The 15,093-nt window shown below is 45.3% G+C and overlaps 7 protein-coding genes across 7 annotated transcripts; 4 read left to right on the forward strand and 3 right to left on the reverse strand.

The window, feature by feature from the left end:
• Positions 1-790: 790 nt before the first annotated feature.
• Positions 791-1,267, forward strand: N7520_003076 (ankyrin repeat domain-containing protein; the record flags this gene model as incomplete). The annotated part of the gene is made up of 1 exon (XM_057137011.1): positions 791-1,267. One exon carries the CDS (start codon positions 791-793, stop codon positions 1,265-1,267), a length of 477 nt encoding a protein of 158 aa, XP_056999697.1.
• Positions 1,268-1,737: 470 nt separating this feature from the next.
• On the reverse strand, positions 1,738-2,054 carry N7520_003077 (uncharacterized protein; the record flags this gene model as incomplete). Its single annotated transcript, XM_057137012.1, has 2 exons — positions 1,738-1,911; positions 1,956-2,054. The coding sequence occupies 2 exons, from the start codon at positions 2,052-2,054 to the stop codon at positions 1,738-1,740; spliced, it is 273 nt and encodes a 90-aa protein (XP_056999698.1).
• A 409-nt stretch (positions 2,055-2,463) lies between these two features.
• On the reverse strand, positions 2,464-2,895 carry N7520_003078 (MAPEG family protein; the record flags this gene model as incomplete). Its single annotated transcript, XM_057137013.1, has 1 exon — positions 2,464-2,895. One exon carries the CDS (start codon positions 2,893-2,895, stop codon positions 2,464-2,466), a length of 432 nt encoding a protein of 143 aa, XP_056999699.1.
• Positions 2,896-4,709: 1,814 nt separating this feature from the next.
• On the forward strand, positions 4,710-5,162 carry N7520_003079 (uncharacterized protein; the record flags this gene model as incomplete). Its single annotated transcript, XM_057137014.1, has 1 exon — positions 4,710-5,162. The coding sequence occupies one exon, from the start codon at positions 4,710-4,712 to the stop codon at positions 5,160-5,162; it is 453 nt and encodes a 150-aa protein (XP_056999700.1).
• A 4,076-nt stretch (positions 5,163-9,238) lies between these two features.
• On the forward strand, positions 9,239-9,676 carry N7520_003080 (gamma-glutamylcyclotransferase family protein; the record flags this gene model as incomplete). Its single annotated transcript, XM_057137015.1, has 1 exon — positions 9,239-9,676. One exon carries the CDS (start codon positions 9,239-9,241, stop codon positions 9,674-9,676), a length of 438 nt encoding a protein of 145 aa, XP_056999701.1.
• A 235-nt stretch (positions 9,677-9,911) lies between these two features.
• On the reverse strand, positions 9,912-11,888 carry N7520_003081 (MDR family MFS transporter; the record flags this gene model as incomplete). Its single annotated transcript, XM_057137016.1, has 4 exons — positions 9,912-10,243; positions 10,310-11,038; positions 11,128-11,542; positions 11,625-11,888. The coding sequence occupies 4 exons, from the start codon at positions 11,886-11,888 to the stop codon at positions 9,912-9,914; spliced, it is 1,740 nt and encodes a 579-aa protein (XP_056999702.1).
• A 1,529-nt stretch (positions 11,889-13,417) lies between these two features.
• Positions 13,418-13,834, forward strand: N7520_003082 (uncharacterized protein; the record flags this gene model as incomplete). Its single annotated transcript, XM_057137017.1, has 2 exons — positions 13,418-13,533; positions 13,591-13,834. The coding sequence occupies 2 exons, from the start codon at positions 13,418-13,420 to the stop codon at positions 13,832-13,834; spliced, it is 360 nt and encodes a 119-aa protein (XP_056999703.1).
• Between the last annotated feature and the right edge of the window lie 1,259 nt (positions 13,835-15,093).

Here is a 15,093-nt window from a genome sequence, read left to right on the forward strand (position 1 = left end):
AAATACATCGGTAATGACCGGTTCCAAGGTTCCTAGAACTTTGCCAAGAATCCAAAATTCAGGTGGATACGCGTACTCCCTTAAGTTAGTACAGCTAGGTGGGCCGCCACTAAGTAGGTATTAGCTAGGAGGTTGAAGCCGGAAACCTGGAAATATTACTAGTAATTACCGTGAAATATTACATGGTCTGGATCTCTTGGCAGCAGCTACATAACATGATACATCCTGGGCCAGTGCACGGGTATTTTCTTACATCTCGAAGTCATGTCATTTAACACAACTTCCATCAGAAATACTGCTTCAAATTGCGTCCACGATTGAAAGAGAATCTGATCTTGCTTCTTTCGTCCAAGTCAATCGTGGTGCATACCAAACACTCATTTCACAACTCTACCTACGCAATGCAGAGGATTCAGGCGGATCAGCTATTCTCTTTGCAGCCAAGTCAGGAAATTGTTCCACTTTGAGGCGAGCCCTTCAAGCCTGGAGATATGCAAAGAGTCCCGCCGAATTACCGACTACATCTGACCGCGAAAAATACACGCCTTTGTTTCTCGCTGCAATAAAAGGCAATTTAGCCGCGGTAAAGATGCTCTTGGACTATGGAGTCAATCCAAATGTTTGGGACCGGGTAAAGCGCACGCCTCTTTACGAGGCGAGTGGACGTGGGCATACAGCGGTAGTTGAGACACTCTTGGCACAGCCGTAAATCAAAGTGAATGCTTACGACAAGGACCGAATTACTCCAATATGCTTTGCTGCACGAAACGGCCATGCTGAAATTGTGAAGATGTTACTATCTTCTGGTGCTCATGCAGGATTTGTGTACAGAGAAGACAGACAGGGTCCTATTCATAGCGCTATCGTGCATAAACAGCCTGAGTTAGTTCATCTTCTTGTGAATCGGAAAGACGTTGATCCCAACGCGCTCTCTTCGGGTCGTACGCCTTTGGAGATCGCGGTCGACGTAAATGAAGAGTACCTGGTCGAAATACTGCTTACAGATAAGCGGGTCAATCCAGACCTGACTGGCCGCTCGCGTTCCCGGACACCTTTGTTAAAGGCTGCATTGAAAAGCAACGAGGCGATGATTCGCCTATTACTTGCGGCCGGAGCAAACAAAGAGATCCAGGATGCTACGTTCCTCTCACCTGTCATGTTGCTTGGCGCACCAAGTGCAGAGGCTCGCCGTCAACTTATTCAAGGCCGGTCATTGTTAGATTCAGATCCCGATATTATGCTTGCATTGGACACGACTTCAGATTGAGTTTTCTATTGGGGTTTTATATGTCAATGAAATATCTTAGCATCGTCCCTGGAAAGATTTATAATACTTAAGTATACTGTAGTTGGCATGTGGCTCGGCTTTTTCTTTTTTCCCTTCCTTTTTGATTCTCTTTTTAAACACACATGGTACTTCCAAGGTTAATCAGGTAAAATTTAGCGTACATGAGCAACGTAGGGAAGGAAATTCATCTACTTGCTTGTGATGTACCTGTATGCAGTCTCTCCGTCTCTTTTCACACCTGTCAATCTAGATACTAATCAATATCCATGGCGTCATCATCAGTACCATATCATCGCCATCTTCGTCCCCAGTATATCAATGACATTATCCGTCGCTTTAAGCTTGACAATACTGGTGGCCTGTTCCTGGGGGGCAGTGCAAATTTCCCCAATCAGCTGCGCTACTTGTTCCTCCTCTTCTGCCCAGGCTTTGCCCAAAATTTTATCAAGTCAAGTTTTGATGAACAGTTTTGACATTGTCGAGATATACTCAAGAAGGTCGATGCGATATTCATCCCAGGCAGCAGCCAGATCGATTTCTTCTTCTGGGTACTTGGTAGCCAAGGCCGCGTCTGCGAGTGCAAGCTGCTGACGAACGTGAGGACGAACGTCATAGATGATTCGCTGCATCCTTGTTTAACCTCCACATTTGCGAGATACGCGTATACCGCAATGGCAGTCTTGATCTCTAGAATGGCCGTAACATAGTTCTTTGCATGTAGATATCCATTCATCTTGTCATCAGTGTGGATGGTACCACCAACCATGATATGCAAGAGATAGATTAGCATGAAGACGGAGAAATGGACCAAAGGTGTTATGGTGAGAGCAATACGATTGAACGGAGAAATAAAGGGAAATTAACGCAGATTTACAAAACCTACTCGGGCTTTCATTCCATTGATATCTTCCTGGAGTAACACAAAGTTACTTGTGTTTGTTTTACTGCCCAATGCATCCAAGATCCGCACCTCGGACTGTGATGAATCAATTCCACCTGTAAAAGTGACATCTTCATCCCCTACCCGATCCGATCCACCGAGCAACTCAGTGATGCACAACCAATTTTGGCTCAAGCTCAGTGACCTACGACCTGAGTGGACCCACGTCCCGGGGTCATCTGGTTCCTATAGCAAGCTCGATGAACAAAGCTCTTTAGGCCACCTCTGCCATGATTTAGAGAACAGGCATGGCCGGTCTTCCAGTCATAACTGCCAGAATGCTCGATGAGAAGCCAAACAGGAAAAATCGCGCCATAAGAGTATTTGTCGTGGATTGAACCAGGCTATGCAAAACACGGACGCTAACGTATGTCCAGGCAAGAATCGAATCCAGTTGGGCAATCTTGCCTCCACAGGCAACCACCAGGGCTAAAGCAATCGCGTAGAATTGCGTTGGCTGTTCAAATAGATGGTTATGGTTGTCTCGCTTCCAGCGCACAGGGGCAGGCATCTGTGAGTCCATTTGGCTCTTGGTGATCTGGTTTGTAGCTTTGTTTCTGTTATAAACCGGAATGCAGACGGCGTACATCCATACTTCCATGACTAAGGTCCAGCCATTTAAGGCGGCGATAGGGCCTAGGAGACCAGAAGCAGTGATGCTTGACATATTGAATGAATTCATGGAGATGAAAAAAAGAGTATGGCCTGCGTCTTCAGTACAAAGGTACGACGCATGGTCAATGGTTATTTACGAGGCTTATAGCTCAGGCAGCTGTATTTCGGCCCCTCGAATTTTGAAAGAAATATTAAAATAGCATGTTCGGACTTCGATCGTAGCGAAATCCGCAAGGAACCAGCGCTGGGCGCCGGAGAACGAAAAAGGGAATGGGGAAGCCAAGCTAACTAGTAAGCTCGGGAATAATATCGACCCGAGAGGGCAATAAGCTGCCAAGGCGCCGGCGTTTCTAATGCAGAGCGCCTAGTGAGTCTAGATAAGAGAGTCTGTCAAGTCAGCAGAACTACATCTAGCTACTGCCTCTGTACGGTAAACTTTTCGCAATCACGCGGGGGTCCATAGAAAGTGCATGGCCCGGCTTAAAAGAAAGTCATCACCGTAGTCAGGATCGCCTCGCCAAGCGTGGGCTTGGGTCAGAATATCTTTGTTCCTCCTATGTTTCCCACGAAACAATTTGATCGTAAAATAGTCCATTATGGGAGCTAAGATCCCCCTATCTCCCCCCATCCCACAACGATTATACGGTCGGCTGGATAAGCGCCTTGCCTGTAGAGACGGGGTAAGTTGTATAAAGATACGAACACGGAAAGAAACATGGTTGACGCAGCCCCCGGAATTTTTTCTCTTTCACACTTTATATAGAGCACCCTTAACTCGCCTTCAGAAATCTCTAAATGAAAATTTCATGTTCCATATATGGAAATTAAAGCAAGAGTCGATCAATAAATTCTCGATTCTCATCCGCAGTTAGAAAATAACAGACGATATTCCTATGGGTTAGGTACTATGGTACTACCTTACGGGAAGCCCTACCTTTTATACTCTGCAAACCTACCGTGACGGGGAATTTTTTTAGCACCAACCTTATGATCTAAGTATACCATTATCGGCGGCTAGTAGTTCCTTGCAATACGGGTCTTTTCATAACTACTATATTGGTAAAACCGTAACTAACGCTTTCAGGAAATAAATATCTCAAGATAACGAGGCACTAACACTACAGGGCATTTCTGATTTATAGGGTAAAGTCGTGGGAAAGGAAGTGTCATGTTTTAGAGTTTCCAAGGAAGATTATTTAAAAATTGTGGTCCGGCTTGGGAGAACTCTATTACATATTACAGTTTTGGGACTGGGCGAGAAGAGCTAGATAAAAATAGGCGTTAATATTTTGTCTCGTGAAGATCTATACATCAAAGGTCTTGTAGGCCTGAAAGAGATATTAGAGGGTCAAGATTAGGATTCTCTCTAGTGACCTTTTGCGCATATTAGAGTCGTTCTAAATAGCGCTCGAAGTAAATATCGTGAGCGGCTTTTACGCACCAATATTATATGAAGTCGCTGATGGTGGATTCCGGAATTAAGTTTATATTACAAACCATACCCTTGAGTAGGCTGTAGCATATCCAAGAGATACGATGACAACTGATAAACTCGAAAATCAATGAACCAAAGCGAGTTTTGATCAGACTTATTTACAGTATTGGCGATTTGCGTCTTATTTTTTGTATATAAGCCGCATTTGAATTCGTAACTGCACATGACTCGGACGTGCGGAGCTTCGGAGTTCTTTGAAGCCGAAAAAAAACTATAATAGCTTGCAACCCAGGTTCAAGAAGCTTTCGGCATCCGAAGCATGCCGAGCGCGCTGCGGCGGCAAGATAACTCCGACGGGGAAACTTCTTTGAATTGAAAGAGTTGCGAAATTCTGTCTTCCAAAGCAAGCAAAACTCTTGTTCTCATTCACTATGGCTGGTCGCATCCTCCTAACTCTCGTTGCATTGACGACGTCGATCGGTGGATATCTCGCCGACTGGAATGAAACTCATGTTTTCAACCCTCGATGGCCCCCTCACGCGAAATTTCACAATGGACAAACTATGTCTATGGGCATGATTCTCGGTCTCACGACTCTGTACTTCCTGTATCGACCAAAACCTCAGTCTCTGTTTGCATCACCTCCTGCCGTTCAACAGACATTTGAAAGAGACTCCCTCGCTACAGGGGCATGGCTAGCAAGCCTTTATTGGATTACTCAATTGAGTGCCCTATTTTATCCCGGTTCAAAGGCCATGGATCCCGAATTCGGTGACGGGAAACCTCAAGTCTATATTTGTGGAATACTACTCACTATGGTGGTGATCGGAACCTGGTTGGAGATGGGGAAATTGAACAGGAACGCAGAATCGAAAAGGGAGTGAGGTCAAATTTATTGTGTCTGACTCGGGATCAGATATCTCTTAATCCAGGTGTTCATTTGTTAAGGGATATTTACAAATAGAATATGGGGACCTGTGAAATCGAAGCCGAAAATGACAGCTTTCGACGCCAGAAACGGCCTTCTTTCCACCCGTAACATTAGCAGGGGAGCCAGCGCTTCACCGCCCCTGTCCAGCACCATCACTATTTTGCACCCACCTAGCGTCTTTAGTCATCATCAACCGGCTCTGATGTTTGGAACTTGTTCGACATTCATTCCCTTAGATTCCACTTGCGACCGAAACGACGCCGAAAATGGCTTCCCTCTTTCAGTCCTATCTAGGGTCCCTCCCTCCTCGCCCTGCCTAGCTGGGCGCCTATAAGATGCTCGTTCCCCCCTCTCTATCAATGTCCTCATAGTTAGACCTCGCCATGACCCGCGGGTGACGGGTCCTGACCTCCTACCCGCGGGTCGGTTCTAGTGTTATACTCACCCGCAAAGGGTTACCCGCGGGTTACCCACGGGTGAGCAAACAAGTCAAATAATATCTTATGCACTTTTTTTGTATGTAAGTATAATGTATGTATATTACTGGTCAATTTTATCACCCCTAGCGCACCTTTTCGTCCGACTCAGAGAAGACCCCACCCACATCACTGTATATTTTCTCATAGGCCAACAGCAGTTGTCAAGTCCTTATTGACAAATAATACAGTCGTGGCATACGGCTGGTAATGACCAGGAAGAAAGCTGGATCATCGTCATCAATTTCGAAGTATCTACACAAAGAATACAGTTGGAGATTCGCTTGATCTTCTCGTTACAGTATATATATATGGCCGCATGTCTCCCAAATAATAAATAACATTTGCTACCTTTGGACTACAGTACACACGCTATGACATCGAACTCGCATGCGTGATTTGAATCTCTCGTGGACACACAAAAATATTACCAGCGAAGTCTCTGGTCGTATACGGAAGCGCCCTAACCAGCCAATTGGCTTTCATGTAATTAATTAGGTGTTTTTGGCTATTATTCATTATCATTCATCTATCAAATATTCTCAGGTCAATAAGGGTTACCAATTCTTGCAGAAATGATTAACTCCTGAAATTTCAGGCAGTAGGGGTTTTGTGCACAAAACCCCATCTCTCAGTAGTAAAAGTATGTAATTTATTTATGGTATTTAACAGCTAGAATACTAAGAATACAGCATATTTTTCATAAATTATGCCAAAAATAAAGATCCACTTTCACGGGCCTTACGGGCTTTTCACGGGCTTCCTGTCCATGGACAAATCACTTTTTGTCCACCTGGACAGGCCCGCGGGCCGTCCACACGGGCATGCCTACGGGCCTGCCGCAGTCTACTATAGAACATTAAAGGATTAGAAGCCGGAAACCTAGGAAGGCCGAAGGCGCTAGAATTTTCAACCAATCTGCGATAAAGCTTTACGGTATGTTAATACCAAGAAGTTATATGTATCTAGTAGCAATAGATTCATTTTCAAGCGTATTGCTAGACTTTCGTTGGCATGCTAGGCCCAGTTACCAGAGCTTATATCGCAATAAAATTCACGAATAAAAGATTCATCGGTCATAAACCATAAGATCTAAAGTCAAGGAGAAAAAAGGAAAAGGGAAAGAACAGAGGGAGTGAATGATAAAGATTTCAAAACCAAAGGGGACTCTCAATGTAGGGACGGATATGTATAGGGCCTACATCTCGGCCGCCCATCAAGGGGTTTTGTAACTTGATTGTTTTAGTGATGAACATGCCATGCCAACTGCTGACGTTGGTTAAATATCCTACGCTTTGCCTCAATACATCCTCCTATTTATGCCACCCGGAGAGGTTGTATTGTGTGTTCTAGAACACCATAAGCCCAACTACCATAACCAGCCCAGTTAACATGATCGATTGCACCGGGAAAAATGATGTAGCTACTGAGCACTTTGCAATGTCTAAAATAATCTAATATTAGCGAACTTTCCCGAAGTCAAGTCTCAAGAGGCCACCTACCCCCTATTGCCCATGAACACATATTTTCGAAGTTAACCAAAACGTCCTCGTAAAGTGTAGCGTTATAATAAGTCGAGTTGTAGCAATTGTTTTTAACCTTACAAATCTCCGATTGATTCGTAGTTTTGAGCGTGAATGAGACGTGCTTACATAAGCACTTCACCAAAGACGGCTTTGTACTAGACGCCCCTGCAGAATAGTTCCCACACTTAGAGGTATTGAAGATTGCATCATAGTACTGTTCCCCATAACATGGCTGCATGCAACTTTGGAATCCGTCCACCCAGGCATCGTAAGAACATGGTGTGTATGCAGTTACACCCAAAGCCCAGCAGAGCACCAGGAAGAAACATGCCAGTCGAGGCCGGAGCATGACTTAAGAGTCAAATAGGAGGGTAGGCAAAATAAATATTGAGAGTATTCTGGATTGTGACGAGGGTAGCTTTTGTTGTGGAAAATAAATCCACGAGAACCTTCATCGCACTTGCATCTATTTGATCTAATTACATCGGTTAAGGTGGCGACCAAATTTTCGATTACTAGTCAACCTTGAAAGTCTCCATTCATTTTAAATAGTACCTATGGCCGACTCCACATTATCCACCCCGCTACCCGGTCCAGGTTCGTTCAATCTCACACTGTTTAAGCGGACAGAGGCTTCTTCAGAGTAGAATTAACTTCAACTTAATGTCAGTTCTCCTAATTCCTTACGGTTTTTGGAGATTGGAACTGGATTGGAGTTTAATGTCAGATACGACTCACCAAAGGGAGAGTCCCTAAACACTCCCTGAAAATATCAAAGCACACTACATAAACTCTAGTCTATAGTAAAATTTAAAGGAAAATTTTGACCTCCCTTAAGCTTCTTTACTAGCTCAGTTAGGATCTCGGTACCCGAAGCACGCCTTACCTGGCTTCTGTCAGCCTCTGACGTCCTAATTGTATAGTCCATGTCTAACCAAAAGAAACCACAAATAACCACCCCAATCAGTTAACCGATATTAACTTAAAGGACATTAGAATAGGAAGAAGCTAAAGATGCTAACTATTCGGTGGGATGGCAAGTTAAAAAGAAAAATGGAAAGATGAGGCAGAGGGTGCTCGAAATAGTAATTGATTCGAAAATCACTTCATTTAGTCCCCAAGCGGACCTTACTGTACTTCATTAAGGGCTGTGCAGATGCCAAGATACTCGCCATTTCAGAAAGGAAATTGTGGCCCAATGATGTTCTAATTTCGCTCAGCTGAGAGTGATCTTTCACTCACTCTCACCCTGCTTCTCACCCCTAGTCGCGCGATGCGATGGCATATACGTCTCTATTTTTGCACTACATATTTTCAGTTGAATGAGAAGCTAACACATACGACCATAGGGTGTGGAGAACAGGGCTTCCCGTCCGCTCAGCCGTACTTAAGCCACACGCCGGTTAGTTAGTAGTATGGTGGGTGACCACATGCGAATCCTGACTGTTGTATGTTTTTGTTTTTTTTTGTATTTGAGTGTGTTTTATTTATCGAGGAAACTGCCCTTGCCGCCCTACTCTTCAGCCTATTCAGCCCCCTTCACCTGAACGCCCTGAACGCCCTCTATTCATCATGCGAACGCCCTAAATACCCTCTTACGGATATTGATCCAGCAGTAGAATGGAAATCATTTGATTTCGGGTTCAACAGTCGTGTGGTAGGAATGACAGTAGGCGCAATCCAAATTAGGCTTAGCGCCCTGTTCCCCAGACAGCCCCCATGCTGTATACTATACTGTTAGCTTCTTGTCCAACCGAGGAGAACCATACTCCAAACTCTGTGTCTGCCTTGAGAATCTCTGGAAGCGAGCTAGTTGAAACCAGGTCTATTCAATCCGCCCAGCAGTATCTTCAGCCTCGCCATCAGAGGTCCTATCAATCGTGTTTTGCTTTACTGCACCACAACGTCTCTTTGGATTACCTTGGTACGTGATGATATTAGTCCCTACACCCAGAGCCACGCCAAATTCAGACAAATGAAGCACTAGAGGCATTACTGATATGTTGCAGGATCTAATCACCGACACAATGTGCAGAACACTCTCACCCCCATCTCCCATGATGCGCAAGTTCCTGAATCACAGCGCATCAGGACACGATTCGACTCAAAGCATGTCAACACCTCCTACTTCTTCCTTTGAAAGACAATACTGTTTTTTCTACGGGGCATTAATGGAACCAGAAACACTTTCTCAAGTCTCGAGAAAGTCAGACTCCCTTCCTGTCATGAGCCGTGCTAGAGTGATAGGCTCCGATGTTAAGCTCTGGGGCCCCTACCCTGCCCTTATTGATGGCGAGCCACTCCGACCGGTCGAGGGTATGGCATTCAAAATCTTGTCAAAAACACAACCTGATCGACTTGTGTCCTATGAGACGGACAATTATCAGCTCCAGCCTTGCCTAATCGATATTCTCAATCACAATGATAGTGTGAGAAGTACTGTTGATGGAGTCACATTCATATGAAATGGCGAAGAAGATGAACTTCAGGAAGGACAATTTGACCTGAAGCTGTGGAAAAAACAGAAAAGACTTCGAGACCTGGATTCTCTATCGATATAATGTGGAGTGAAGGGTTTTTGTGATGTCTTCATCTGAATGCCTTGAACAGGTCTATTTTACACCCGAATATCCTGCACAGCCCTGCAGCGCTAATGTGGCCCGCTCCTAGGCTGACTTGACCTTGACAAGGGCAGGACAATCACACAGCTGGACCGATGGGGGCATTCTCAGAAAATTCTGCTGCTGTATGGGTGTCAATTTTCTTGAAGTTGTTGAATGGGCTGAGACAGAAAGCGATTCCTGCCGCAGCGATCGAAATGGCGTAAGCGACCTTGAGACCGGTCATGTAAGAAGGCAAAATAGCAGTCATCTGCTCAGCTGTAAAGACGTCTCGCAGCTCGCTCGCACCAGTCGAGACCACTAATGCTGAGTTGATGCTCGGTGCGGTGGCGGCAAGTTTGATGATAATCTGGTTGACGAAGGCAGCTTGTGCTGCAGCCACAAAGACTGCACCTCCGACAGTTTGGAAGACTGAGAGATGAGGTGTGTCAGCAGCTTCTTTTCGAATCATCAAATAGTAGCAGGCAAATTACTCACAGACGATAACACCCGTCACGGTTGCAATATCCCTGGGAACCACTGTACCATGCACCACATTGATGGGTACCTGGTAGGCTAACCCCCATCCAACTCCGCCGACAATTTGGTATCCAATCCACTTGGCTGTGCTTGTACCTATATCCAGCGAGAACAACAGCCCCGCACCGATGGTTGCAAGAAACCCACCAACAACCATAAGAGGAGCAGTATGACCAGTTTTGGTGATGCTGCCACCAGAGATAATGATAGCTAACGACATCGAGATAATCAAAGGAAGGTTTCGTACACCAGACATAGTAGGATTGACGTTTTGAACACTCTGGAAGTAGTAAGGAAGATAATAAACTATGATAAAGTACGAACCTGCGAAAAGAAAAGCGTAGATTGAATTCACAAGGATGAGTCGGTTCGACATCAAGCGCGGCGGAAAGGCAGCCCGTTCTCCTTGGAACCGTTCCCACGCCACAAAAGCAATAATCATGAGAGGGAAGCCAACAAGAAGACCGATCACAGTACTGGAATTCCAGGCCTTCGTTTGTCCACCAGACTGCAGTGGCAAGATGTATGAAATGATGGTACAGATTAGAAGGATCGTTCCGATAGGATCCATCTGCAGGAGCTTCTCCTTTAACGTACCCTTGGCCGTCGAAGCGTTATCAGGTGTATGAAAGAAGAAGAAAATGGAAGTGGCTGCGATGCCGCCAACGGGTAAATTGATATAAAAGCCTAGATGAAAGGCAGAAAAGTCAGCGAAGTCCAGCGTCCAGCGAAGAACAACTACTTTAGTTGATCAGGTGAGTAGCAGAAGTACTCACACCACCTCCAAGTCACTTTATCAGCGAATGCACCACCAACAAGGGGGCCAACAACCGACGCTATACCATAAGACATTCCGACAATACCGATGAAGACTGGCCGCCTTCTTGGACTGGCAATGGAAGCGATGATAATGAAGACTCCACACCCAATACCAGCTGCACCGATTCCAGCAATTGCACGACCGATGATCAATGCCACGGAATTTGGAGCCACGCCACCAATCAAGCTTCCAAGCTCGAAGATGAAAACCGCAAGTAGGAACGAGGTTTTCAGATGGAAAAATTTGTATACTTTACCCCAGGTTGACTGGAAGCCTCCAGTAGTCATCAAGAAAGCCGAACCATACCAACTGGCGTCATCAAGGCTGTGGAACTGATCGGTGATTCTTGGAATAGCCGTTGCTACGATTGTCTATTTATGTGACATCAATATTAAATAATGATGGCACTTTGAAGAGAGGCTGTCCTCCTCACTAAAGGATTTTGAGACATACCATGTCGTGGGCAACCAAAAAGATACTTAATCCAAGAGCCACGACAATTAGTAGTAGCTTGAAACCATGAGGATATTGTGCTTCGTCGTCCAGGTCCAGTTTTTCAGCATCTACCTTTTCCGGTAGGTAGGAAGTCTCTTGGTTGTTTGGAGCATTCCGATTCTGGCTTTCTAAACCGGCCGCAGAAGGAGCGTTGGCCATTGATGACTGCACGCTCGGTTCTGTATTCTGCCACTCCTTTTCCACGGCGAATGTTGAAGCCATTTCTGCTGATAGTAATGAGATATTACCAGTCGATAATTGCGAAGGAATAATTTCCTCAATACAACAGGGAAATTTGAAGTAAATAATAATACTTTCACATGGAGACGAGGCTTTTCAGAACTTGTTAAATAATTTTGGAAAGCATGTATCACAAATGTCGCCCGAAGTTGAGCTTGTTCCCGGCGGAGCACTTCCAGATGTTTGTCCGTACGGAGGAGTAAGCAGTCACTGGCCCGCCGCAGCACCTTTCGACCGCCAGACAATGAGACTCGGAATACGGCTCCCCTGGCGGCAATTAATGCTCACATCCCCCTCTTTGGATTTTACTAACTTTCCGTCGCCGGAGCACCGAGGCACATGACTTAGATTAGAAGGTAGAGCTCATCATCTTCTTCACCTTCCAGATCTCAATGTGAGCGTTGAACAAGCCTATCCAGAAGGTCATAGCGGTAATTGGCCGCTATTTCCGGGGGTGAGTAGCGGCCATGAGGGCAGAACCTTTTAGCGTAGCGCCTAGTACTTGGTATTATATTATATCTCCTACTATATCTCCTACTCAGTCTCCCACTTGGTATCCTACTTGGTATCATACTTAGTCTCCTACTTAGTCTCCTATCCGGTATTCCTCCTTCTTTCGTACCAATGGTCAAAGGGCTCTCCAAGTAGAAAAGAAGTGAAGTGGAAGGAAAAGGTGAAAGGAAGGAAAGACTAAAGGTTTCAAACGTACGTTCAAAAGGTCTGCGGTATACCCTGATAAAGGGGTAGATTAGGTTAGTAGTATATATGAATTTCAGCCATTTATTATGTGACTTTAAAGGTTCTGTCCTCATGGCGGCTACTCGCCCCCGTACGCTTCCTTAGTTCGTCAGTCGATGATATTTGGAACTTATGGTTGTGCTTTTTCCATTTGCATGAGGTTTAGGTCAAATCATGAATTTGGCTGTAGTATTGTGTTGTACAGCATCCAAATGCTCCACTTATAATCAGCTATGCCTATTTGCAGCTTTGAAGATTCTTGGTACATATGTAGTCGTTGATAACCTTGTTAAGTCTAAAGCTTGAACATTTTTCTCCGTACTCGGCATAATGCTGGGCATTCTCCACATAGGGAAAGACAGAGATCCTGGCATAATGGGCCACCCACAGATGAGATATCCACAAGGGGCTGCTTGTTGCATGAAATCCGGTGCTTTTGCACCAAAACACAGGAAACAATTCGATGATCACTCGAAAATGTGGAGTCAACGATGTTGATACGGTTAAAAGCGCTCAAATGAGTACCCAATCGTGCTGTGGTCTTGTGATGGCAGACAAGCTGCGATTCTACGGTAAGCGATGTCTTGAAGCCGGCCCTATGGATATGAATACCTAGGCAAAGGACCATGGTCTTGTCTCTCATTCCATCCCAAGAAGTCTCCATAATTCACCTATAATGAAGCTCTCTTCGGGCTTTCTGGCTTTATCTGTCATCTGCAATATTGCTTTCGCTGCTCCTACTTCTGCTCCTGCTTCCGATTTACAACAGCCTTATGCTCCTGATCAGAGCCGGAATAGCTGAGGCGCAACTCAACAAAAGAAAACTCCGGTCAACATGCTCAACCATCGCGAAATACGTTTGGATCGGTCAGAAGACTCTCGAGGTCGTGTAAGTCCTGACTCCAATCATGAACGGTTAATGTGGATTCTGACCCGCTAATCTTAGTGACTATTTCTACACCGATGTCGATGATTATGTCAAGGGTGTCTGTGAAAGACAAAATAAACAATATTGTGCTTCCATCCTCACAGAGGTCAGAGCTGCATTTGACCTGGCCTTGAAGCTCCTTCGGAAAGCTGAGACTGCTATTGCTCTCGCCTACGCGAATGTTAATTTATTGAACCTCAACCCCCGGTCTCTCCCAAGCGACCCGTACTACATAGAAGCTCTCAAGCAACTACACCTTTGATTCTCATTATACGGTCGAGAATCCCACTATTGGAGCTCGATCAGATGATGGGACACCCGCTCTGGCTTATCACTATCGACTGATCGGTGTTAGAGAATCTAAATCTACTGTTTCCCGCAATTATGATGTTTATCACTTTGAAGATGGTACGGCACACTTGCGCCTTCCTGGGCCCAGCAGTGATTCCTCTCTCCAAAAACGTCACGATGGACCCGGGGTCAAAATTGTTCTCACGCATTATGCGATCAGTTACACGTCCAACGACTTTACGGGAGCTGCCTGAAATTTTACCTATAGTTGGGAGCACTACGCCCAGGCGGGCCATGGGCAAATTTTCAGGTGGGCGAGGACGTCCGGTCAAGCCTTTATGTACTTCCGCTCTATCACTAAAGTTGCCGGATTCGGGAAAAACTATGAGAGTGTCTCAGCATGTGGAGATTTGAGCTCCCATGTTGGTACCTACATCGGCGGATAGACTCAAATGGCTTTGTGAAACTCGTTAACAAATCTACGGTGTCTATGACAATATGCGTAACAGCCTGGGCACATTCTTGAATGCAGGGGCATCGGCGAATATATGATTCATGAGTGTATATTGGTCACTGCGATAGAACGGATGGCAATATATTCTTATTCAGTATATGATAAAATAATTAATAGAGGATGCTGAGATGAAAGTGATTGTATTAAGTTCGGTTGGTCATCTTGTTGGAGTTGGGACAGTGGATATATCCAAATAAGAATCCTTATCTGTTTCATATTCCACACTCCATGTGCATATGTAAGATGTAATACTAATGTAAACAGAGAGGGGCGTTTGTCCGCCGTATGTTGCATTCGCGGCGGTCGAATGACATCCACTGAGTCAGCCGCCCCCTGTCCGATCGCTCTGTTCACCTTCCATCATCTTTCACGGCCTCCGCAGCAAAAACACCGTGACGGACTGATTGGCAAACTGTATGCATGGAAACGGATATGGAAAACGAAATCATTGCCGAATCAGAGGCAAAGCGGAGGAAGATTCGCAAAGGGACTAAGAGTTGCTGGGAGTGCAAAAAGCGCAAGATGAAATGTGTGTATGCAGACCCAAGCTCTCCAGCCGATGCCGAAGCCGATGCCATCTGTATTGGCTGCCAGCGGCGAGGGTTCAAATGTGTGAGCCAGGAGTTTGAGTTTGTTGATGGAAAAGAGAGCGCAGGACATCTCGAGAGGAAGGGCCAATACCAAACTAACGGTAAAAATAAAGACCGTGTCGCGAG

The sequence above is a fragment of the Penicillium odoratum genome (genome assembly GCF_028828045.1).
Source record: "Penicillium odoratum strain IBT 22623 chromosome Unknown utg000002l_segment0_segment0, whole genome shotgun sequence".
In the NCBI taxonomy this organism is placed as follows: Eukaryota; Fungi; Ascomycota; class Eurotiomycetes; order Eurotiales; family Aspergillaceae; genus Penicillium; species Penicillium odoratum.